Raw genomic sequence first — 24,835 nt, 5'->3', positions numbered from 1 at the left:
GCAATGATTAAGAATGTGTAATAAGTGGCTGGTCGACTTCCTGTCGAAATTTATTTTGGTTTAGATCGTCTGTAAAATTGTACAAGATTCCACCTTTTATCCAGTCGTAAGTCATAGGACGGGACGATAGTCTTAAAAGTAAGATCCATAAAAATACCCCGGCGATTAAATATAACATGCTACTTTGTTTGGGACTTTTATGTCCAAATCTTTGGATAATTTTTATTACTCTGGGATACACTAGTCAGCTGCTGTTTACACAGGATTCTGTTTGAGAAGGCTGTCACAACCTGGGGTTGCTTTGGATTCTTATGAATATTTACACTATCTAACAATCTCAGTATTTCATCATTAGTTAAGCTATCTCATAGTTTATGGTTGGTAGAATCGCTGATTAGTTTCGTCAACTTACAATTAGTTTAAGCCATTCATTAGTTACTTGTGTATGAGCCACACTAAAAAAAATGGTCGCCCAGACCGAAGTCATTGGAGAAGGGTTCAAACCTGGTATTTGGTAGCTGAAAGTCGAACGCCTTAACCGTTAAACCATCGCTTTTCTTAACTCTAAATGTCAAATTGTGGTCGTAATACCAAGCTATCGACTCCCTCTATCCAATATCAAAGTAAATGGTTTGATCTAAAACATTGTAGTTAGGATGCGAATCTGCCTTTTACACGTAAATATCAGTAATGGAGTGCCAGAGATGAGTTTCAGTTCTTCGGTTATTTAACAAATGTCCAGCTGAAGGCTCGATTTTATTTTCACTAGTTTTAATTGTGATGCTTATTTTGTTTCATACATTTCTCATACCCCTGCGTATCCATTTAAAATGACCTCTGACATGTTTTCAAGTTGTTTCTTAGAGACAGACAAACTTAGTATCCTACAGTCAACTTACTTTATCTCACTAAAATCTCTTCTTTTTTATAACAGACCAATTATTTCCCGTTTAAAATGCCCAGTACTTAGTCTTAAGCTGCGTCGTGCAATACAGTCTTTCCTAGGCGAATCTGGCACATTAAATCAAGATAATAAACAAATCATACAACAGTGGGATAAATTCAGTCTTGAAGTCGTTGGGGATAAATTAAGACAAACACTGGCATCTTGTATATCAACAAATACAGACAGTAATGTAGGAGATAAAGCTTCAAATGACGACAGCGTTGGTAAAACAGGAGATTCTAATTGTGATTTGGTTGTCAGAACATTTACTGGATCAGCTGCTTTTCTTAAAGTATGATGTTTTTAGTTAATTATTGAAGTGAGCCTTTTTAGATGTTTACTGAGCTATGATAAATATTAAATGAAAGTTAATATATTTTGGGTGTTTACGACAAAAATGGGGACAGGTTTTGTCATGAATAGTCATTTAAAAGTAATTATGGTAAAGAGAATCATGAATTGCGCAATTCTTTTTGAAATCTCACTAACTGAAACTAACCCTCACTGCTTCTTTGTGTATAGCTTGATGGGTTTATTCACTCTTACTATGGAGTATAACTTTCTGTGGGCCGTTAGTTACACTGACTTTTTAATATTATTGACCGTGCCATAGTATAAATTGCCCCGTACTAAAAGTTGACCGAAGTTGAATATAATAAGTATTCGAGTTGTGGCCACTAATACAAAAATATTCCGGTAATCAAAGTGGATAAACGCTGTTTAGTTTGTTAAATTTCCAATGTTGCCATTAGACTAAACATTTTTGTATGAGTGTATGTTAAATTAACCTCCATACATTTTTAGATTCTCTATATCATGTTATAGTTGAACTCGTTACATGATCATGGGCACTTTTTTTATCACTCATAACTTAATTATCTGGGACGATATAAGATGATCAGTAGAATCAGCGTACTTGTATCACCATTCCATAAGTTTGGGGTTTTAATATTATTTCGTACTTTTAACTTCCGTTTTCCATTATCTATATTTAAGATTTTTCACTATCATTGATATAGTTTGTTATAACGGTCCGGTTTCTTTTTTACACGAATGGGACGTAAATTTACCTTAGACGAGTATCTACACTAGATTCCCTCCCAGTGTCTATTCTACAGGGCTTCAACACAACTCAGATCAAGAACACGTGATTATCCTGACTAGAACGTAAATATATTTCCACACCAAAACCGACGTAATTCAACAACAATCAATCAATAATAAATTATAAGGATATGGAAATATATAACTCATCTGACACCTGTCAGACTATCTACATATCTGACTAAGCAGACAATCAATCATTCTCGCCCACACAGCACAGTTATTATTCCAACTTTCTTGCCATTATTTTTTAAAATTCATCTCATTGTGTTGATGTATCAGTTTAGGTCAGTGCAGGTTTATGCCGGGACCCACATTGATTATCACCGACTAACTTTGTCATCTTGTGTGATACAAATACCCCACAAAAAAGAATTCGTCATTTTCTGAATGAATAGACAGTGGAGCTCTGTGGATTTGTATTTCGATGGTTAAACTGTTGTGAGTTCTCTAAACACACAAAAATCAGCATTTATTCAGCCTGAAGTCATGTTACAAGCTTTGATAGTAATTCTGACTACAGATTGACATCTGTCTAAGATGCTCCAAAAGTCAAGAAACACTGGGGATTTGTTTTCTCATACTTTGGAATTTTTTGTCACCATGTCTTTTTCTCGTGATCCAATCCAGCATCACGATCATAAACACATGACCACCAAACTATACACGCTTACGTTTGCCTATTTTAATCTTTTTTATTAAACTACAACTACTCCGATGCTACAGAGGAGTTCCCATCTATTATCTTGATAAATTTCATCTCAATGATGTAAGGTTGCAATTCCGTATTGTAGTAAAAGCCACTTTTCCAACATGTTTTTCATATTCCTGTCTTTTGCTTCAAATGAAAGTGTCAAAATGACAGTTTGTTCAATACCACGAAGATTAAACACCAGAAAGCAATTAAATGATTCTGCGATATCGACAGATGTCTGTTGGCCAACCGGTATGATACGGAATTTTGCAGTTAATTAGTTGAAATTACACCCAGATAATCACTACTACATTTTTTCGATTGTTTAACGGTAGCATGTGCATATTTACTGAAATTACTTTATGAGGTCTTTTTTGTTATCCATTTTATTGGTGATGTTATAGAAATCAATACCACCAGTACTAATCCATATTATTTGTGTTTTTTTGATTTCGGAAATCTTATTCTACTTTGTTGTCTTTTTCATATGAAAATCTCTTAGTTAATTTTCTCTTCCAAACTTATTCTATGTTGTACTTAGTGTTAGCAACAAGACTAAATGCGACGTGTTCATTAGATTGTTAATCTGTGGATTAAGATTCGTACATTCACTTCACTATCATAAATATATTATTTTATATAACTTGTTTCTATTGTGTAGGGAACTCAAAGTGCTAATCCACATAATGATTACTGCCAACATTTTGTGGATACTGGTGAACGACCACAAAACTTTATACGTGATACTGGTACGTCTTGAAGTTTTATAATTGTTCTTATTACACGACTTGTTTGTCAGCCTATTTCAGTATATAGATGATTAATCTGTTTAAGACATAATAGTCATGATCGTAATGTTTATGTAGGTAATTCAGCGTTTATCATCTAAATTCTCAGATCATAACAACACAGTCGAAATATTCATAGTATAAGTTGTAAGTACTTGTTTCTTTATATGTATATATATCAGGTCTGAGAAATCGATTTGAAGAATATCCTAAATTACGTGAATTAATTCGATTAAAAGATCAGTACATTCAGTCAAAGGCTACACCTCCTATGTATTTGTGTGCTGACTTACGAACATTTGATTTAAATGAGTTAGACTCAAAATTCGATGTTATCCTGATTGAACCTCCTTTGGAAGAGTATCATCGAATGAATGGTGCTGTATTTGATCAATATTGGAGTTGGGATGAGGTTAGTTTATTCAATTTATTACTTCTCTCACTGTTACCAATCTTATTAATATTCCATTTGGTCTCATTACTTCACGTTTTCATTAGACACCTACACACAGTCTGTTAGTTGAATTGTTAAACCATTCGACAATTATTTCTTACGGAATACTGAGAATGGAACAGTCTAAATTCAACTACCAAACTTTAATAATGATGTATGGTGATGCGTTTTTAATATGTCGTTATTTTTATTATAATATGTGTAATTTATCAAGCAAAAAGCATCGTTGGAATAAGTCAGGTCTGGTTCGAACTTTGCAACAAATAAGCCAATTTAAGTAGTCGATTAGTATCATAAACCGTCATATGTAGAGTATGGCTCAAAACCAAGTATGTGAATCTGTACTAAGTAACTGAGTTACAGTGGATGCTACTGTGATCATGAACATATTTGTTTGCAAAATAAGGGTAATGGGACACATACAGTGGTCCACAATATGTGATAAAAAGTGGTAAATAAACGTCACTAATGGACAGAACGAAACTGCCAATAGATTAATTTGTGGATATATTAAAATCAAACTAAGCAATCCAGTCTGGTTTAATGTGGCGCCGAAAAATTATAGTGATTTTAGCTTCTTTTGTCTTTGTAAAGTTCAATATACTGACCAAATCAGTGGTAGTATCTATCGATTTTCCAACATATCGGTTATTTCAGAATACTTCTCAAGCATACTCAAATCAGTCGAAAAATTAGGTGTCGTGAAAGACTCTTCAGAATTTGAACACTGATGATTGGTAAAGTAAATTAGAGAATTGGATTTTCTTAGTACACTACTATTCATTTAGAAATATTTGTACTTGAAATCATTAAGTAAGGACAAGCATGGACTTCATTAACTATGTAGAATCGTTTTCAGAACTTCAACCTAGTAATCTCTTGACTTGTGAAATTTTGAAATAAAAATATGGGCTTTGTGTGAAACCAATCCAAATTCATCACTATTCTAAAGTTTAAAATGCTTTTGGCAATCCAGTGTGATACTTGATCTGAATTTGAGTCGTCAGATGCTCTATTGGCTTCGTTTTATCGTAGCTTGTGTTCACTAAACCGTCGCATAAACTGAAATTTTTATCTATGATCCATTCTTTTTTAATTGTGACTGAACCTGACCTAATAATTTGTAATTCTCATTTAAACTCTGATCCATTGTGAAGTATATTGATAAATTTTAAGTGTGATTGCTTGAACTAAATGAGTAACGATTTTAATTCACCACTCAATATAACTGACATTTCAGCACTCAAGTTTTGCCCCTTTTGTCATTGTTATAAGAAAATTTAAAAAATGTACACATTACTTCCCTCTTTACCACTATTGGTATAGATTGAACGTTTAGAAATTGAACAAATCGCTGCTCCACGTGCATTTGTTTGGATATGGTGTGGGTCAGGTGAAGGTTTAGATGCTGCTCGAAAAGTAAGTGTTTCAAACTTTCTTTATCAACTGTAAATAGTAAAATTGGCTAGTTCTTGAAACATTACGTTAGTAATGTTGCGGTTGAGCAGTGTATGTGATGATAACTCAGTTGATCGCATCAGGTTGAAACAGTAAATTCTCTATCCTGAACACGCTTAACAAATGTCTTTGCAGCAACTGCACCATTCTATTGGTATGGTATATCTATTCTGATGCTCAGCTGTACTAGTATTTTTATATATTAGATCAGTCAGCCATCATCACAATGTAGAGCCTGGCATAGATGTGCGTTGTCTCAAGTTACAACACATTCACAAATAAATAAATCTGGTTTGAAAGGAGTATTAAAGATTATCTAAGTCACTGCAAGTGGCTATTCAGTTCGATAATATATACCAACTTCACTAAATGTATCCATCGTATGTATTCTATACAACTGACAAATTCCTCATTTTAGTAAACAATATTTCTTTATCAATAGATTATATCTCCAACTTTCATTCTCCTTTGGAAGGACTAGTTGATGTTACATTCTACATATTACTAAAGTGAAATATTCTTTTTTCTTTAGTGTTTACGTAAATGGGGTTTCCGTCGTTGTGAAGATATATGTTGGATCAAAACAAATATCAATAATCCAAGACATGAAGCTCTTGAACCGAATTGTGTTTTTCAACGCACAAAAGAACATTGCTTAATGGGTATACACGGAACTGTTAGACGTTCCACTGATGGGGATTTCATTCATGCTAATATAGACATTGATCTGATTATTGAAGAGGCTCCTCCACAAGGCAGTTATGCTGCTAAAGATAAACCAACCGAAATATTTCACATTATTGAACATTTTTGTCTTGGAAGACGAAGATTACATTTATTCGGTAGAGATAGTACATTAAGACCTGTGAGTGAAATATACTTATATATAATAATATAGATTTTCTAACTTTTTAATAATTTCCTTTGTCCATATATGAATCATTTTCACTAATAGGTTTCATCCTAAACTGATATCAGATTAAACAAATATATAAAACTTAGAGTACTAGAAAACTGATCTACATAATCTACATCGTATGATCTGTCACCCCGTACAAACTTCAGATCTTGAGTAACACTCAAATTACAAGCCACTATTAAGCATTCAGTCATTCAAATAATCCCCAGTTGCAATGGATCTATGAAAGACTGCTTATTCACACTCTTCTCATGGATGAATTTGCATTGTTAATGCCGATGGCATTTATCTTACTAACAAATGATGTGTTTTTCTTAATTAAAAACGTTCCTGTCACACAACTGATATAGTATATGTGCTAATATAGTCGTGTAATATGATAATTTCTTCACCTCAGAATTAATGGTTTGGAAGACAAAGTTAAAAAGGCTCGTCCTAACGACGAAGAATCAGAAATTTCCCACAAGACTATAGATATGCGAACCAAGTTGTTCGTAAGAGTATGGTAAACAATATATCAAATGTGGGATGTGATTGTGAAATCAGCTGGGCTGTTACTTTGTCTGACCATACCGTACAATAAAAATGTTGTTTAATTTACAGTGACCGATATCTTACAAGGTTTCCTGTGATAAGTTTTTTTTATTTCCATGTTGAAAAGGAAATTTCATAAATCGATGTAATTAACTTGTTTGTTCGAATACACCAGGATCACGGTTAGGTTAGTCTCTGAATTTAGAAAATAACATTTGTCGGAGTTGTTAGATCGACGAAATGCAGAGAAACGCATTTTTAACTCGGAACTTTTACATTATTTTAATGGATTACAGTATCTATGTAAGACTGGATGTAATATTTTGCATAAAGTTGTTATCAGTGTTTAGTTCCGCCTTTTATCGCAATACGTTTTCTTTTATATTAGGGTTGGGTGACAGTAGGTAATGAACTTTCCGCATCGAATTATGACCCACGTATATATGCTAACAATTTTAATAAAGATCCTAATGGATTGTTGCTGGGAACAACTGAAGAAATTGAACGATTACGGCCGAAATCTCCACCACCACGTCATACGAACCCGAATACTGCAACAGGTGCTCCCAACACAATTTCTTCACTTTCGGAAGTTATATCTGGTCCTGTTTGTCCTAATCCTGCTTTGCCTACTGGACATATACCTCATTCAATAGCTCCGACATGTTCAGTTAGCAATTCTGTTGTATCGAATATCAGTTCCATTCCTGGCATTTCTGGTAAGTATTTATAAAATGAGGGTGAAATGCTACACACTTCCAAGCTTATATATATTAAGTTCGGTGATTGTATCCTCAACTATGAGAGTTGATAATTCTAATTTGATTTACTTAGTATTGTTTGTTTGGATCTTCCCATTGATGTTTTTAGGACTGAAACTGGTCAGTTTCTAATTGGCATATGCGCATACTATGCGTATTGCCCGAGTGGATAACGCGATGGCGTTTGAAGCGAAAGGTACTGGGTTCGAGTCCCAGAGTGAACATCAACTCTGAGATGCAGGTACATCCAGCTGACGAGTCTCAAACAGGATGAAACGCGCGTTGTGGATTCCACTGCTAGCCACTATCCATCTTTGCTTATCAAATTTGATTTATTTTCGGTTTTGACAATAGGAAAGGTTAATTCCATAGTAGAACGATAAACTTTCTAATCAGTGTACATTACGTAATAGTATATATTGTATACTAGTTTTATTGCGAACCTCTCTAGAGAGTTTAAATTTTTGGGTTACATGATCACTCTAAAGTTAAGGTATTAGAATAAAGGAGTAGTAAGTTGTTTTTTTATGTCAATTTTGATATGGTACTTACGGTTAGATTATAGTAGTTTTGCAATGGAGTACAAGTCTTAGCAATAAGAAATGAAACTCAGGATCTTCATCTCAATACTTTAATTTTAAACCACTGAATTGGAATTCAGTGCCTCAAAATTTTAATTTCGGTTGAGAGGTGATATACCACAACGGTCATTCAATACCATCGGTTAGTAATTCATACACTCCCGATGTAGTTGAGCTAAACTCCAACAAGTTATAATCAAAATAAGAGACTACCACAAATATGCGTGAACTCAAGTTGCTGAACCACGTCACCACAACAAGGCGAATAGTAAAGGGGTCGAAATAACTGTAAAAGTGATGATAATGAAAATGATTCAATATCGAGAATATAGTTCGAAAAGATAGAATGAAAAGTTATGTATGGTGAAACATTAAAATTCAAGATGTACAACAAGATAGAGAATGAATACATCTGAGCTATATCACACAATGTCTGCAATGAATGATTGCAATTGTTGCTGGAATCCCAACCAAGTATTCTACATTAAAAACGAATAATCATTTTTGAGTATGTATGGTTATGTACATGATGTACTTGCAACTACCTCATATTCAATAGGTCAAATAGAGCCATTATTCTATATGTTCATCAGAAAATGTACCTACTGGCGTAAATTAAACGAATCCGTAAATTATGGTATTTGTGGTGTTAAATCCATTTCTTCGGTTTCGTTTCATTGTGCTGATTCACACCCTTCTACTCATATTCATATTAGCTTGTTGTGTTTTGTCATAAATTTATTTATTTAAACACATAAATATTGGTACAAGGAAGCACCAGATACATATGCGCCACACAAATCTCATTCGATTTGTGTGAAGACAGTGATACTGCCCAGGTGCCCAAACTGTAGCAGGTGGTTTTCTTAGCGGGCCACACCCGGAGCCTTTGACTTAAAGGTCTGATCCACAGGGCAGTGGAGCATCGTGAGGAGATGCAGTCCCATGGTAGCCGGTGACCAACGACTGGTTCATACGCCATTTGTTCCTTCAGGATGCTGGAGCTTATGTGCACCATTGGTTTGGAATCAGGGTTTTCCAACTCTTCTAGGTAGACTCGCAGTGTCCACCAACCCGCTTAAAGCTCCGGGCATTCGCTTTTCATTGTCTCAATTTCGTAAACAACACCCGCGGTGCGAGAAGGTAGTGAGTAGAACTTTCCTGGCAGAGGCTATATACGCATGGCCATGTGAGAGCATTCAGAGAGGGAGAGCGAACTCTCTCCACTCTCGACCGTACCAGAGCATTTGGGGTCATAAATACTGTTTATTGGATCTTTTTTGTACCTTGGTTAATTTTACTATCCACCTAACCGTGTTTACTTTTGCAACGGAGATCATTTCTCTACATCGATAATGTGTAGTCATGAAAATCTTCAGTAATGTTTTGACTGATACATTACTCTTTCACCATACAAATGATTCTGTCTATTTATATTTTTGTCAAGATAAGGATTTTTATGTACAAAATGTGTTAAAATAAAAGGTTGATTAACGTTTTACTTATCAATGTAATCATATCTTCTCCTGTCATAATTTCCCTTATTAAGACCCAGCTATTCCTATTGCTTAGTATTCTTGGACACCAATTCACTCAACAAGTCCCCAAATCAGAACACGGTGGAACAGGAACAAACAATAAGGGTAGATGGTAGTAGAAAGCATAACAAGAGATACGTTAGTATATTTATAGTTTTTACATGAGAAGGTTCTAGAGTCTTCTCCAAGTATCGACTAGCGCTGATTGGATAATAAATAGTCAATCAGAGTGCACCAACACAATTGTGCACAGAACATGCTTTAATCCAATCTATGTCTCACTAATACCTCCATACATTCACTTTTTGATTCTCATACTCTTGTTACTACACAATTTTCTCAGTTATTATTCTCACTTGTTTACTTTTTCATTGGATTGTTTTTTCTAGGCCATCCTATACGGAGATTTAATGCTACAAATGTGATTAAACCTCTCAACTCTATTGGGTCATTAACTAATTCTTCACTTTTGGGCTTACCATCAGTTTTACAAAGTGTAACTAATCGAATAGGTCCCAGTAAGTGAAAATATAGCAGATTTTGTTTTTTTAAAAAAACTAATTTATTGAGTGATGATTTACGAATATCATATAATAGATGCACTGTCATTTCACTAATTATATTGTCATCAGTGTATGTTAACTGAAGCAAATATCATGAACGATTGATTCGTTATATGAATGTGGTATTTCAGTTGTTTTAGGACTATTCATGTTTATCTCTCAATTGAAGGATGTTCCATGTATCTGCTCATTGTTATTTTTATTATCAGGATAATACATCAGTCGTGTTTTAGTAGGTTTACCCTTTTTTATACCGTTATTTACTTCCATATACTAACTGGTGATCAATCTAGACAATCCCATAACACTAAGTTGTTTTTCACATCATGATTTGTTTCATTTCAACTTGGAATACAAACAAAAGATTGGCTGCGAAAGAAAAAAATAATTACTGAATTGTAGTTGGAATTACAGTAAAATTACCGCACCGTTTACCAAGTTGTTTGATGTGAAAAGTCAGTTTTGTGTAGTACAAGCTTAGTTAATGGTAGTAATATATTCAACAGCGATAATGAAGACAAGTTACAAACTAAAGAAATCTATAGAAGGCAACTCTATGTTATTATCTTAGTTTAATATCTCTTAAAGTATGTTTTTTAGATGTTTCCATGACTTTTTGTTTCCTTCACAGATACGAGGCTTAATACACGAACACCGATTAATCCATTGTCAACTTCTAATTCTCCACGAGCACTCGCTGCATTGCAGGCTGCCGCAGCTGCTCATCAAAACTCTATTCATCATTCACATGATTCTCCTCTATGGTCAACTCCAAATAATTTTGCCGTTGCTTTAGCTGCTGCAGCAGCAACTCATAATTTACCTCTTGCCTCGGCATTGAATTCTTTAAATTCAAGGACTCCAATTTCTGATTCGCATTTACTTACTGGACTTACTAACGCTGGTAAATTGAACCCAACTCTGCTAGCAATGTTGAATTCTTCAAATCCTGTTGGACCAGTAGGGCTATCATTACTGAGTAGTATTATTAGAAGTAACGTTTCTGGAAAGCATCCAAATAATCCATGGCATTGAATCTTGAATAACATTACTCTTTTTTTAGTTATGTATAATTATTTTGATGTTAACTGCTATATTTTCATTTATATCCCAATCAAATAACAAGAAACAGTGAAAAATATTTCTCTACCATCGAATACTACAATGCTAAGCAAAAGTATTATGTTATTCACCGAAGAACAGCTAATTTTGTCACTGTTAAAATTGCTATTTTTATTAGTCAGTAATATCTAATACTTAGTTGCACATATTCACGCTATCACTGAAGTACGGTGATAGTGAGCCACGTGTTCAAATCACGATCTATAGGAAATTAGGTTCATGCCAAACGTATTCACGTTTAGAATCTGGTGATACTGGTTTCCAATTTACTTCTTGCCTCCTTCCATTTGCCTGCATGTTCTGAAACAGTTTGAAACTTCCATTTAGAATGTCGGTAGTCCGAACCAAGATTTCCGTCCCTTCGTTAAAACTTCAAACAAGACATCAAAAATCCCGAATCATTTTAATTCGTTACGGGATCTTGTTATGATCGCATTTTTAATATTTAATTAATATAAGGTCAGATTCTTTTGCTGTGCTTGAGGTCAGTAGAGTTTTCATCAAGCCCGTTCCCAGACAAATGTAATGTACACGTCACTGATTACTGCTGCAGTTGGTCCGATGTTTCGTGGTTTCATAAATAGTGATTTCATTACTCATGCACTGAAGAATCTATCCTTCCTCCAACATGCTATTGCAATTGTTTTGACTTACAATGATCAGGTGTTGCAAATACGTCGAAAGTTATAAAATAATAAACCAGGTTCACGGTTCCCACCATTGCTTTAGTGACAGCACATAATTTTACATATACCCTGAAAACTGATGAATCAGCTTCCATTACAAGATGCAAACAACTGCCTGAGAGGGTACATATCTCCCTGTAGTATAGAATCGAAGGATATATTACTTACGCCTGTTAGCTATCGTGGAGGATCATAGGCCTCTTATCAGCATTCTCCACCTAATCTGTTCTCGGCAATCCTTCCCAGTTGCTATTCATCCTTCTCATGATTGCCTCCAGTTGTCGACATAATGTGTCCTTTGGCCTTCTCCTTTTCGCTTCCCTTTAGGATTCCAAGTTAAGGCTTGCCTCGTGATGCAGTTTGGTGATTTCCTCAATTTATATCCTATCTACTTTTAAAGTCTTCTTAATTCCCTCTTTATCTGGAAGCTCGTTTGTTCTCTCTCACAGTAGACTGTTGCTGATTGTATATGGTAAATGGACACTGGGCATCTTGCGTAGACAATTTTTTACAACTCCTTGTACATTTCTGATGATCGTTGTGGTAGTTCTCCACGTTTCAGCTCCTTACAGTAAGACTGTCTTGACGTTCGTATTGAAGATTCTGACTTTGGTATTGGTCAACAGGGGCACCGAATACATATTCGCCACACAAGTCACTTGATTTGCGTGTGGGCTGTGATACTGCTCTGATGCCCAGACCGAAGCAGACAGTTTTCCTATGGGGGCTGCGACGGGAGCCTTCGACCTAAAAGTCTGGTCCACAAGACAGCGGGGCAACGTCAGACTCTGTCCCATGGTAGCCAGTGACTAATGGTTGGTTCATACGCCATTTGTTTCCTCATGATCCTGAAGTCCGTGTGCACCACCCCTTTAGGTGGACCCTCCTTGTCCAAGTAGTTTAGTTGCATCCGACCTATCCATCTTATTCCGCGCTTCCTCTGAGGTGTGGAGGTCTTAGTCCAGTCAATCACCAGAATAAAGCGAAAGGAGGACAGCAAGTAGCCTTATGTGATTTCGGTCCTCACTTGGGGTGCATTTGCCAGCTGTCCTGCATGTACGATTTTGCGATATAGTCGTATAAGTTCCGGATGATGTTAACAATCGTCTCAGTCGCACCGTAGTGTCGGAGAAGTTTCCATAATGTTCTCCAACCTACATTATCAAACGCCTCATAATCAATAAAGTTAATGTGCAGTGACGAGTTCCACTCGGTTAATTGTTCAACAATGATCCGTAGTGTCGCAATTTGCTCTGTGTTCAACAGCACTGTTGACAACTTTTTCTGGTATGGTTAGTACTGTGATTCCTCAGTAAGTTATACCGATTGCTTGAGTGCCTTCTTTAGTATATGAACGTGATATGACCGCCCAACTAGGGAAGAGCGAATTTATTGATCGGAGCAATTATACATAAAATCGTACGAGCTGTATTGAGTACTACTCGGTCCTCCTATCTGCCTAGCCCAGCCAGTTAATACCAGAACACCAATAATAGCCTCTGCAATATGAATCATTTTTCACAAACATCCTAGGTTTGTATACCAGCCAAACAGACCACATCGTACCATAAAATGGAAAATAACATTTGTACAATATTTGGCCAATGTGGCTGTGAATAGGGTGAAAGTAGTCAATAATAATAGTTCAAAGGTCAAAATAAAGCTAATGATAAGAGGAACACGAATACGATTAGGTCAGTTATTTAACAACTATACAAAAAGAAATATACATATCACCTTGGTCCATAAATAGTCCTAAACGTTATCATTCGTAATTCGCCAGGGGATATGACACAGTAGTTTTCACATTTACTCAGATCTCCTTTCAGTATTTCGATGAGGTGTCTTTCTTTCCAGTCCGTCAGCACTTGTTCTTCCAAATCTTCTTGAATAGAAGGTGAAGGATGTTTACATTTACTTCAATGTCTGACTTCAGATGGTATACCGTCAGGTCCTGCTGCTTTCTCATTGTTGATGACCATCCTGATTTCGATAGTTGGTGAAGCGACAGCCATGGGAAGGTCTGTAGGTGCTGCTTTGATGTCCGGTGGGTTCGATGGAGCTGGTCTACTCAAGAGTCCCTCAAAGTGTCTTACCTATGTGTTCTTGAATCACAGTGATTGGCTTTCCTTGTTCGTCCTGGACCGGTCTCTCTGGTTTACAATATTTTTCCATCAGTTTCTTCGTCGTGCCATGTAGTTGTTTCATATTTCCTTCTCTTGCAGCTCTTTTCGTTGTCATCGCTAGATCTTCCACATATTTCTCCTCAGCTCCAATGCTCTTCTTCACTTGCTTGTTTACCTCTGTGTATTCAGCTTGTGCCTTGACTTTCTCTGTTCTTATTCTGCTGGTTGTTGATAATTGCCGTCTTCTTGTTCTTCCTTTCTCAAACCTTGTTCAAGGTTTCGGTAGAGATCCATTCCTTATGATGATGCTTCTTGCGACCCAGCACCTCCAGACATGTTGAAGTCAGTGCTTTTTGATCTCTTCCCAATTATACTCCAGATTAATTTTACTGGGCAAACCTAGCTGAAGATGTTGGCTCACGTATCAGCACCAAACCACAAGTGGGTAAGCCGTGCTACGTACCCTTTGTAACTGCTTCCAAGCTGGGTGAGACTATAATTTGTGGACGAACCAATCAGATTAACAATAACGGGTCTTGAAGTTTGATGTGAAATTTATCAATTCATTTAGCTAAATAGTTATGGCATTATAGCTGATGCCAGTTCATGATAAAAATCCGAAGTCTACTTCCTAACCCTAACTGTCAAGTGTAAATATTAATCCTAATTCCTCACAAGGGTAGGTGGACATCCTTAAGGTCATTTTAGCGTCGCTCGAAGGTTATCCATAAATCGTAGTGTCACTGAAAGCTCTTCTTTCGAATACTGTCTGTAATATGTTTAACATTACAACCGACTAACCTTCTGCTTGATGATATTATAGCTGCTTGCGGTAAATAAATCCCCAAAATCAATAGCTCTGTAAGTGTTCGACATTGAATGCTGACCACATTAGTTTTAATGGACTCACCTAGCTGAAGGCACTCGGTCATGCATCCGCACCATATCACGAGTTGGAACGGCTTACTCAACTTCTCCTGCGATCACTAGCCAGTTTAGGTCAGTCACTCCTCGATATATTGATAATCTATCAAATATGTCGTCCAACCTCCTCACTTCTGATTTTTGATTTCACTGGGTGGTAACGATTCAATTATAGATGTTACTGGTAAAGTGTTGTCCAACTATGATACCCGTGATATTTTGGTTCTGGTTCCTTAAAATCCAAAGTCCTGGCAGAAACTCATACTCTCAGGTTACATGATACACAAACCAAAAAGTAACTACCAAGATGATCAGATCTAATACAATCAAGTGTCTAGACTGCTATGTACTGGACATTAGTAAACACCTAGACTCGTCCCGAAACAGTAGGAATAGATCTCAGAGAAATCAACTAGTTTATCTTCGGAACCTCTCATTTCCGACTACCGATCTGACTGCGTACGCTTACTTAGATTATAAAAGCGTCAGATGCAAAGGCGTCGTCTAAAGCTCTAAATCTTATCCATAGCTCTTGGATTTCTGAAAATCCCAAAATCTAAGTGTTAGTGAATGTGTGTTTATTAGAAAATTCAAAGCCCTTCGCTCTGGTCGTATTACAGTAAATTCAAGTATACTATTGGTATTTTCCCTATTTTTTCTACTTGTCCATATGTAGCTGCTTGTATATGTCTTAGATTTTGATTTTATATATAAAATTCAAAACAATCACCTTTTCGATTAACTTAACAAGATTCCACGTAGATTACATCTATTTAACAAGAAGCTTAAAACTCAGGTATTATCGAGAATATCTTTAGGGATATTCTGTGGTTAATATTTTTATTATTGATTGATGTATACTCTCATGTAACATTCAACTTCTTTTCTCTAATTACTGCGAAATACGCCTCGTACTAAATCATCATTGTTTCATGGGGCTTTAACTCCATAGACAATTGAATATATTCTTGTTGTCAGTAATCTTACATCTTATCAACCTTTTAATATTGAGCTAATAAGTTCTGTGTCAGTTGATAACTCCCTGAAATAAATAGTTTTATAAGCATATGATGCTGATGTTGGCCCTGTTAGTTTTAGTTAATACTATCAACTTTAAACACGTGGTCCAACATACCATCAGATCAAAACATGGCCTAAAGTAAACCATTTCTTCTACAATTAGCACCTAGATCATCTATCTCTGTTTACAATATACTCCCCCCGCAGGTTGTTATCACGTCCTTCCTTCTTTAAGTTCCGGAACGAATCACTGGAATATTAGGACACTAGCATTGTTCATTGTGTGCTCAAACCTGTAGTCACGAATCCTCAGTGATTTCATCGAAATACAGTTGGAGTAATTCACCTTCTCTCATTGGTGAGGATAACGTCTAGTCGTACTAGACTTTTGGCTGTCATCACTGGCAATAGTTAGGTTGACAGTTTATTTAAAGCTGACAATGTCAGTCCTCATTGTAGATTAAAAGAAAAACCTACATAAGGCTGACAAAGATTGGCTTCTCACTTGGAAACGAACCCCAAATCAATATTGTCACTATGGTATGGACGTAACGGTTCGATCTAACTCTCGATCTATTATGAAGTTATATTAAATATACTATCATGTCTCCAGGATCGAATCAACTCTCTTAAGCTATTTATAAGTCAACATCGCTGACAGTCACGCATAGGCAATTACGACTTCGACGTAAGGATATATAAATAAGACGTCTCTCAAGCAATTCCAGAACATTCTTTGAGTAAAACGAATTTCAATAAGTCGTAGTTTACTTCCGCAGCTTCTGCACGTGTGTAAATTGTCTGTTATCTTCACAGCATGTCAGATAAGGTCAGTAACCATACATCCGTAGATATATTTTAACTTAAGTGTCGGAGATGCAAGCCATACCGAGTATTCGCTGCCGGGAACCAGTTCCTAAATTCTTTACAAAGAGAACACTGAATTTAAGACTACTGACTGCGAATCTAACATAAACACCATCCGTACTGCTAGAAAAACTCCAAAATCTTTATAGAAGCCAGGTTAAAACTCATTTAAACGCAAATAGACTCAAGATAATGCACTATTAATATATATATATATCTTCGTAGTGGTACATAGTTCTCCAAAACGAATCAACTCAGGCCACATTTACTGAGAAAAATTGAACACACATAAACAGTCATGTAATTTTAAGCAATCTGTTGTCTAAAGGAGATGTTTACCCGCTTCTAATCACCTTCCTAGGTCAAGTATTGCCTAATTCTCAAATTCACCGAATAAATAACTTCATCTGGATGAGCAGTAACTCTTAATTTTTTTGGAAATATGTTAGGTATGTATAAAGAAATCGTAGTTAGAGTCGTCAAGGCTTTGTATCATTGTCTTCAGATTTTTGTTTACCTGCCAGTCTACATTGCAAATATCTGTCGGAATATTTGTCATGAAGCAAGAATTGTCGTGGAAAACTTGCGACAAAAATGTAAGCGATTGTTGAACACTGAAGTAGGTCAATACATCTCAGTCCAGTGATCGAGAAGGTCCTTCCTCATCTCAAATAAATCATATTTAAAGACCTAAGAAACTATCTGAATAATAATAAGTATAGTGACGGGGCAACGCAGTTTGGTATATAAGCTCAAAAAAGCCTTACAATCTTGCATGGAGTGAAATTCGAAGTCCCTTGTGGTAAGAATAAACATCCTTGAGTAGCGTAGATTCAAACGTTATACCGAAAATGCAACCAATGTAAGAGAAAAGTGTTAGATAGGACTCTTTGGCTACATTTAATGTCCAAGTGTTGAGGTATAGCTTACCATTAAGAAAGGCAGCCTTTGATGAAGAATAGTGAAACAAATACTGTACAATTATGCGAGAGGGTATCACTCCAGTAAAGCTATCCTGTCTGTATAAGGACCAAATAATAGCAAAAGATAAACCCTCTTCATTTAGGGTAACTTTGGATTCAGTGAACATTAGAAAATAAATTTTACTGCCATCACAGAGATCATAAGTTAAGTGATCCTCTCAAATACGAGTTAGATATGACAAATTGTGGTCCGTAAGAGATGCAGCTAGAAGACTAACAAACACTCAAGAATCAGTCAGCATGGAGAAACACAGAATGCTTGAGCTAGCATGTGGTAGTCGGAATGGAGCTTACGAACACTATGTGGCAAGGTGGCATTGGTTATTACATACTGTAAGCATTCAAACCACTACAATAATTAGGGTGTGAGTGCTACTTAGTCTGTCACACCTCATAATCATTAATTTACCACTTGTTGTGGCTGTGAATTTCAAAATACGTTATGACCTAAATGAGGCTTTTCAGGCTTGATTCAACTCAAAAAATGACTTCTCCAATCACATGAAATGCTGTGAAAGTCGATCTAGATCAGCAAGACAACAACACAAGACCACAATCAACAAACTTAGATCTCGTATGACTTTGATCAACAACCTATAGCATAGAACACAGATAATACAGTATCGGTAATTGAACAAGCTACAGAGAGGAAAGCCTACAGCAACCAATTCGAACGCAACTGCCCAACATACGTCGAACAACAATCTGCCTAGAAATCAGAAGACCGGATCTTCTGTATAGGAGCATCAGACAATGAGACAAACCATCAAGTTTCCCGGAAGCAACGTTAGAGGAATAAAAGATAAACTAAAAGAAATCAGAAACACGTGCTTTCACTTGAATATGAAGATCATAGTCCTCACTGAAACATAGCTATCATTCAACCCCACAGGTAACGAAGTGAGCTTGCAAGGTATGATAATTTTTCGATTCAATAGGGCACACAAAATGAGAAGTGTAGTGGAAATATGCATTAACAGCCACACCAAAGCCTCAGCACCACAGAGTACCGCACTAACCAAGGTAACAGGATCATCTTGGTGTTGCTTCAATGTGAACGACATGAAGTTCTTGATTAAAGGAATAAATCGAACCCCACAGGTTCTAATTCACAAAAATAATAAATGACACAGGTGATACTGAATTTATTACACATGGGGTTTGACCAAATACAACTGCCTGGAAACCTCAAAACTTCGTTCCTTAATGTCAGAATGTCCAATACGACCCTTACAGGGTGGTCCAATAGGTGGCTTGCCGTAAACGTCATAAGTTCAGGACTGATTGAAAATGCTAGACAGTCAATCAAGTGGATGATAGGGTATAAACATGAGTCTTACGATGACAAACTACAACACCAGGTATTATTCTGGTTGAGCTACAAGAGAACAAAAGATAACCTAGTGATAGAATACAACACATTAAGTACGCCGATCTACCCTAACACGAGCGTAATGCCGAGACATCATCAACACACTCCTCGAGGCAACCCTCAAAGGATTGCCCATCAGAGGAAGAACACCCCTATTCGCTCTCATTTCTCTCATTAGGAGTCGCTCCCATTTGGATAGTTTTAAGAGGAAACTTGACAAACAAGTACTCACTAATGGATGATCAAATACATCTTGGACCAGCTATGCCTGATGAATATCTCGTAAACTACCACAGTTAGCACTACCACATACTAGTAGCTACTTCCCTTCTCTCTTGTTATAGACCCTGTTTCCATCTTATTCCTTTAACTTCTTCCCACGCATTACCAATCATATAGATTGTTTATTTATCCTCAAGACAATCGTATTCAGATGGAGCTCAATTTTTCAATCTGCTATTTTCATATCACAACCAAACAACCTCCTGCCTGATGGCGTGATACCTGATGGTATCCAGAAACCCTACTACCCTGAGGCAAACACACTCACTCAAACGACAAGATTTACAACTACCAGCGCAGTTGAGTGTCTGAAAAACCATCCATTGAACACAGCCAAATACCTAGAGTCGTACTGAAACGAAAATAAGCCAGCCGAGAGTAATCAGTTCGTTCCTACAGGTTGGGACATAGACATTGGATATTGAAAGCTTTCCGAAGTCGAATTTTGGATAGCGCGCTACTGTTTCGACTTTAGTTTACTGTAATGATCGTACGATTGTATTGTTGCTAGTCGTCGATTGTATTCGTTACTAAAATGTGAGGATATTATACGTGCCTTTTGAGCCGGCTTAAACGTTTTATTTACGCGTGTTCCTCACGAAATTTACACCCGCCTTAGCATGCAATGCAACTTCAGACTAGACGCAAGCTTAGAAATGACTGAAATTTACGCTGTTTATATGTATTTCATAATGTTTATGATTCTCCAGTTATTCCGTATTTTGTGGGTTCCACACTGCATAAGCTACGTCATTTCTATCGCTTAATTCATGTGGTTTTAGGGTTGCTAGTAATATTGTTTCCTCTTGACTCATAATACTCATTATTGGGACAAACGCTTCAGTTTCAGGAGATTTATACTACTGTCGGAAAAGATACTAACTACAGATAAGTTTAAGGCATCCGTTTGAAGTTAATCACCAGTCCCTGGAAAGTATTTTAGTGTCAGAATAAAAACTTGTCAAATTATTTTAGTTTTGGTGCTTTGTTTATTTAGGGCTTCCATGTAGGTTCCGATGTAATCATAGTCGACATTTGACTATTACTTTACAAATGACGGTTGCTGAAATGATTGTGTCATTTGGTACAAACACGATTTCTTCTAAATTTCGCCTCCAGAAAGACGCGTTTGGTTTAGAACCTCTTGGAAAGAGACCTTGTGTCAGTACAATGTTTCCGATTTTCATCTGATATGCTCTAATCTTTTGCAATCGACTTCCCAAAATAAGTTGACGGCTTTTGAAGCTGTGCCGGTGATTAACATCATACGTGGCTCCCATACTTTTAATTATTTCTTCTCGAGCCCAAGAAACGTTCTTAAAATTAGTTTTAAATAACCAATGTTAAGCTGTTTTAGATACTAGCCAGATAGTAGCTATTGTTGCATGTTTGCTTTGTTAAAAACTTTTCATATGGGCGTCGTTTAATTATATTTTCTGCCTGCTCTTGTAGATGTCAGTCAGTACTCCGATCGACAGATTTCGTCTTTCCAATTACTCATATAGATTAAGTACTTTAAGTAACTGGCCTTATGATGGGAATTCCCTTTGTACAGCTGAAAAAATGGCCAAATCTGGGTTCTACCGACCAAATCCAAGCAATCCGACTACTACACAGTGTTTTGTCTGCATGAAAGAATTAGAAGGATGGGAACCTGATGTAAGTTAAAATTCCTTCCGGATTGAATTACCAAGACTTCTTTTCACGTAGTACATGATATTCAAAATGTTTCACGCCATTTTAATTTGTCCTTATGAACTTCAACGTCTCACAACGTTTACAAGTTTTTATTAATATGAGCAAAGTGGTTGAGTGATTTTATTCGTGCTGGTGTTTGTAATTGATTTTTGTACGTTCACGAAGGCATATCGTAGATTGTACCATTGTGTAGTCTTAAACCACTCCTAAATCTTTATGTCCCACTTTTTTTGATACGATAAGCAGATGGGTGTAAGGGTGATAGATTCTTCAGCAGCATTTGATACACTAAGAGTCACACTAACCGTTGATAAAGCTATGATTAACAGTATCTTCATCGATGTCAATTTGCGTTGCCTGCTTTTCGCAAATTCGAATAAAATGCGTTCCAAGGTTTCCGACTTTTTATTACGTACACTAGTTTAAGGTTATTTGTTACTAATAAGCGGCTGCCTAAGGAGTTAGGTGCTCGCTCTCGTTTCGTTTATGAGATGCGAATAAATGTACCTTATGTGCCGAGGTGCCCAAACTGAATCAGGTGGTTTTCTTAGGGGGCCACACCTGGAGTCTTTGACCTGAAGATCTAGTCCACAAGGCAGTGGAGCATCTTAAGGAGATGCAGTTCCATCGTAGTCGGTGACCAACGATTGGTTCATACGCCATTTTTTCCCTCAGGATACTGGAGCTCATGTGCACCATTAGTTTGAAATCAGGGCTTTCCAATCCCCTAGGTGGACACTCCACGTCAACCAACCTGGTTAAAGCGCAGTGAGGCAGTGAGTACGACTTCCCTGTCAGAGGCTATATATTCGCGTGGCTATGTGAAAGCATTTCGAGAGGGAGAGTGGACTTTCCATACTCTCGGCCGTACCAGGGCATTTGCGGGCCCCAGTCCCATCACCATATGAGAATAAGACAATGGTTTCAGGTAGTCAGGAAAGTTTGTTAATCAAATTATGTAGCACTATATTAGCTAACATAAAGCCACTAAGTTTGTTGTAAATTGTTTGATTGTTTGTTTAATTGATGGAACTAAAAAGCTAGGTTAAATTTAGCAAATAGTTATTTCCTTCAGGATTATATTTACAGCCAAAAGTGTTTCGCTGTATTCATGCCAGGTCATGTTATTTAATTAACAAGTGGGATCAGTAATCCAATACTAATAAAAACATTGGGAAAACCATTCAACTCATTGAATGACCAGAAGTAGGAAATTTTGAGCGATAAAAAGTAGGCCAGAAAGAACATAACATTTTCACAGAGTTTTTTTTACTTATGATTCAGGTTTCATCTCATGCATTACAACTACCTTTGTCATGTTCACTATATGAGTATCAACTTTTACATCAGATAAATGAAATAAACTTCGCTATCATGTTTACTATAGAAATGGTTTGTTGCAACCGTAACTTTTAGGTATCTTGGGGACTATTGTATCACCATATTTTATAGTATGTCCAAAAAGATCTGTCTCAATAGTTAGTCAGTCAAATTCAGCGTAAAACTAGACATTTGTGTTCATCGGTTCAAGTTTTCATGCCTCATTTGAACAGCGGTATAAAATTGTCGGAGCAAATATCAGAGTAGTAGAGATCTTAACAGTAGGTCTGCCCACCTAAAAAAATTGAATATCCAAGATACGATTCTGAAAAGTATAAAAGTGAAATTAGAAAAATTACGACTCATTAAAAAACCTGGGATCTAAGAGGAGATAAAGATTGAATGCACCTACTCCGTTGCGAACGACTTTGAGCCATGTCATTCAGCAGTAGCTAATTCCTTCAAAAATTTAAATGCATAGATTCATAATTATTTAAATAGTTAAAAAACAAATTAACTTATTTACTAAATACTTCAGGTATAAGCCACACTACACGTGAGGGCTAGCAATACCACAAGATTGCCCAAACCAAGGTATTTAATGTGGGCTCTAACCCGGACCATTGTGGCTGAAATTAAGCTCTGTTGCATATTCAGATAAGTAAAGCTGTTCACCCGAGGTATCAGTCATGTAGTGAAAATTTTGTCCAACACTTATTCTTGTTTGGATGGTTTTATGTCTTTTGTTTTATCACAAAAGTATCAAATCTAGCATACAATCTCAATATGTCCTTAGTTAAGTTCTTTGATTAGTTCTGGGTTTGATGTTCAGAACATATCCTGTCGCAATTTTACTTTTACATACGACACCTATGCTTTAATTTCTTTTCGTTTGCAGGATGATCCAGACAAAGAGCATAAAAGTCATTCACCAAAGTGCCCTTTCCTCAAATCTAAGCAATATGAACAAATGACTTATGAAGAAGGTTTAGCGATGGATGTTGAAAGGTATTGTACTTATCTTTCCAAGATTCTTTCGGATCAGTATGATGTCCAAAAAGTCCAAAAGGCATTTAAAATGTTTACTGAAATTGTATTATCCAAACTACCAAAGCGGAATAAAAAAAGAAAATCGAACCTCAGCAAAAGAACAAACTCAATTATGTCAAATTCAAGTATTAAATCAACCAGGAGTACTCGGAGCAAAAGAATATGAATGTGTTTGATTTCTTTAAAAACCTGAATTATTTGTATACTTTGTACAATAATAGTTGTTTTAATCATACCATACATCATTTTGATAGCATCAAGTAACGGGAACTAGTCCACATGTGTTCTTTCTTCATCTATTAATGGTAGATGTCGCTTTATCCTAAAATGTTGGCATTACAGTCCAGTAAAAATGGGTGGGGTTTATTAAACCTATTAATTATTATACTCATTACATACTAGTAAGACCTTTTATTTTCAATGCGTTTGTTATACTGTCTTAAAATACAGTGAGTCAAATAAAATGGATAGATTGTGCTGAGCAGTGTAAGCCAGAACCCGTGTTTTGTCTTATTTATAACTGGCTAGCTGGACGTACTTACATCGCAGTATTGACGTTCTCACTGTGGGACTCGTACCCAAACAATCATGTGAGTATAATACTTGTTGCACAAGTGGACGGCTGTGAGGACCGGCTGATAATGCATCGGGCGTTAAAAGCGAAAGGTGCAGAGACCTAGTAATAATAATGAAGTAAACCCAGCTGACAAGTTCTGAGTAGAGCAGAACACGCCTCATAAATTTCTCAGCCAGTAACAAGCCATTTGTTCTATTAGAAACCTATGATAAAATGACTAAATCGGGGCAACCCGCACAGTATGCTGATGTATCAACGAAGACTGATCTAATTGCGGCCAGGAATATCAACAGTGGGATAATATAAACGCAATAATTGTACAAATTAGAATGTATGGCTTATTCGTTCACATAGCACTGGAGTCTTCTTTTACAACATTTGGTTTTTCAATATTGAGTAACTGGAGACAGATTATAATGGATATCCCGGAAACTTTATATTTTACTGGGCTACACATTATCAAAGGAA

At 36.4% G+C, this 24,835-nt stretch overlaps 1 protein-coding gene and 1 non-coding gene across 3 annotated transcripts; both read left to right on the top strand.

Annotated features, from left to right (window-relative positions):
* Positions 1-830: 830 nt before the first annotated feature.
* On the top strand, positions 831-23,956 carry Smp_172190.1 (the record flags this gene model as incomplete). 2 transcript variants are annotated; one of them, XM_018798011.1, is made up of 10 exons in its annotated part: positions 831-1,238; positions 3,406-3,493; positions 3,715-3,944; positions 5,313-5,405; positions 5,977-6,309; positions 7,286-7,616; positions 10,167-10,295; positions 10,972-11,300; positions 21,175-21,381; positions 23,639-23,956. In XM_018798011.1, 10 exons carry the CDS (start codon positions 831-833, stop codon positions 23,954-23,956), a joined length of 2,466 nt encoding a protein of 821 aa, XP_018652995.1. The 2 variants fall into 2 exon arrangements, with proteins under 2 accessions (XP_018652995.1, XP_018652996.1); XM_018798012.1 differs by lacking the exons at positions 21,175-21,381; positions 23,639-23,956 and having other exon boundaries at positions 10,972-11,513.
* Smp_tRNA_00741_Pseudo_TTG.1.1 lies at positions 7,812-7,882 on the top strand. Its single transcript has one exon. It is a non-coding gene (tRNA).
* Positions 23,957-24,835: the final 879 nt, after the last annotated feature.

The sequence above is a fragment of the Schistosoma mansoni genome, chromosome 6, assembly GCF_000237925.1.
Source record: "Schistosoma mansoni strain Puerto Rico chromosome 6, complete genome".
NCBI classification, from domain to species: Eukaryota; Metazoa; Platyhelminthes; class Trematoda; order Strigeidida; family Schistosomatidae; genus Schistosoma; species Schistosoma mansoni.
This window is presented reverse-complemented; position numbering and strand designations above follow the sequence as displayed.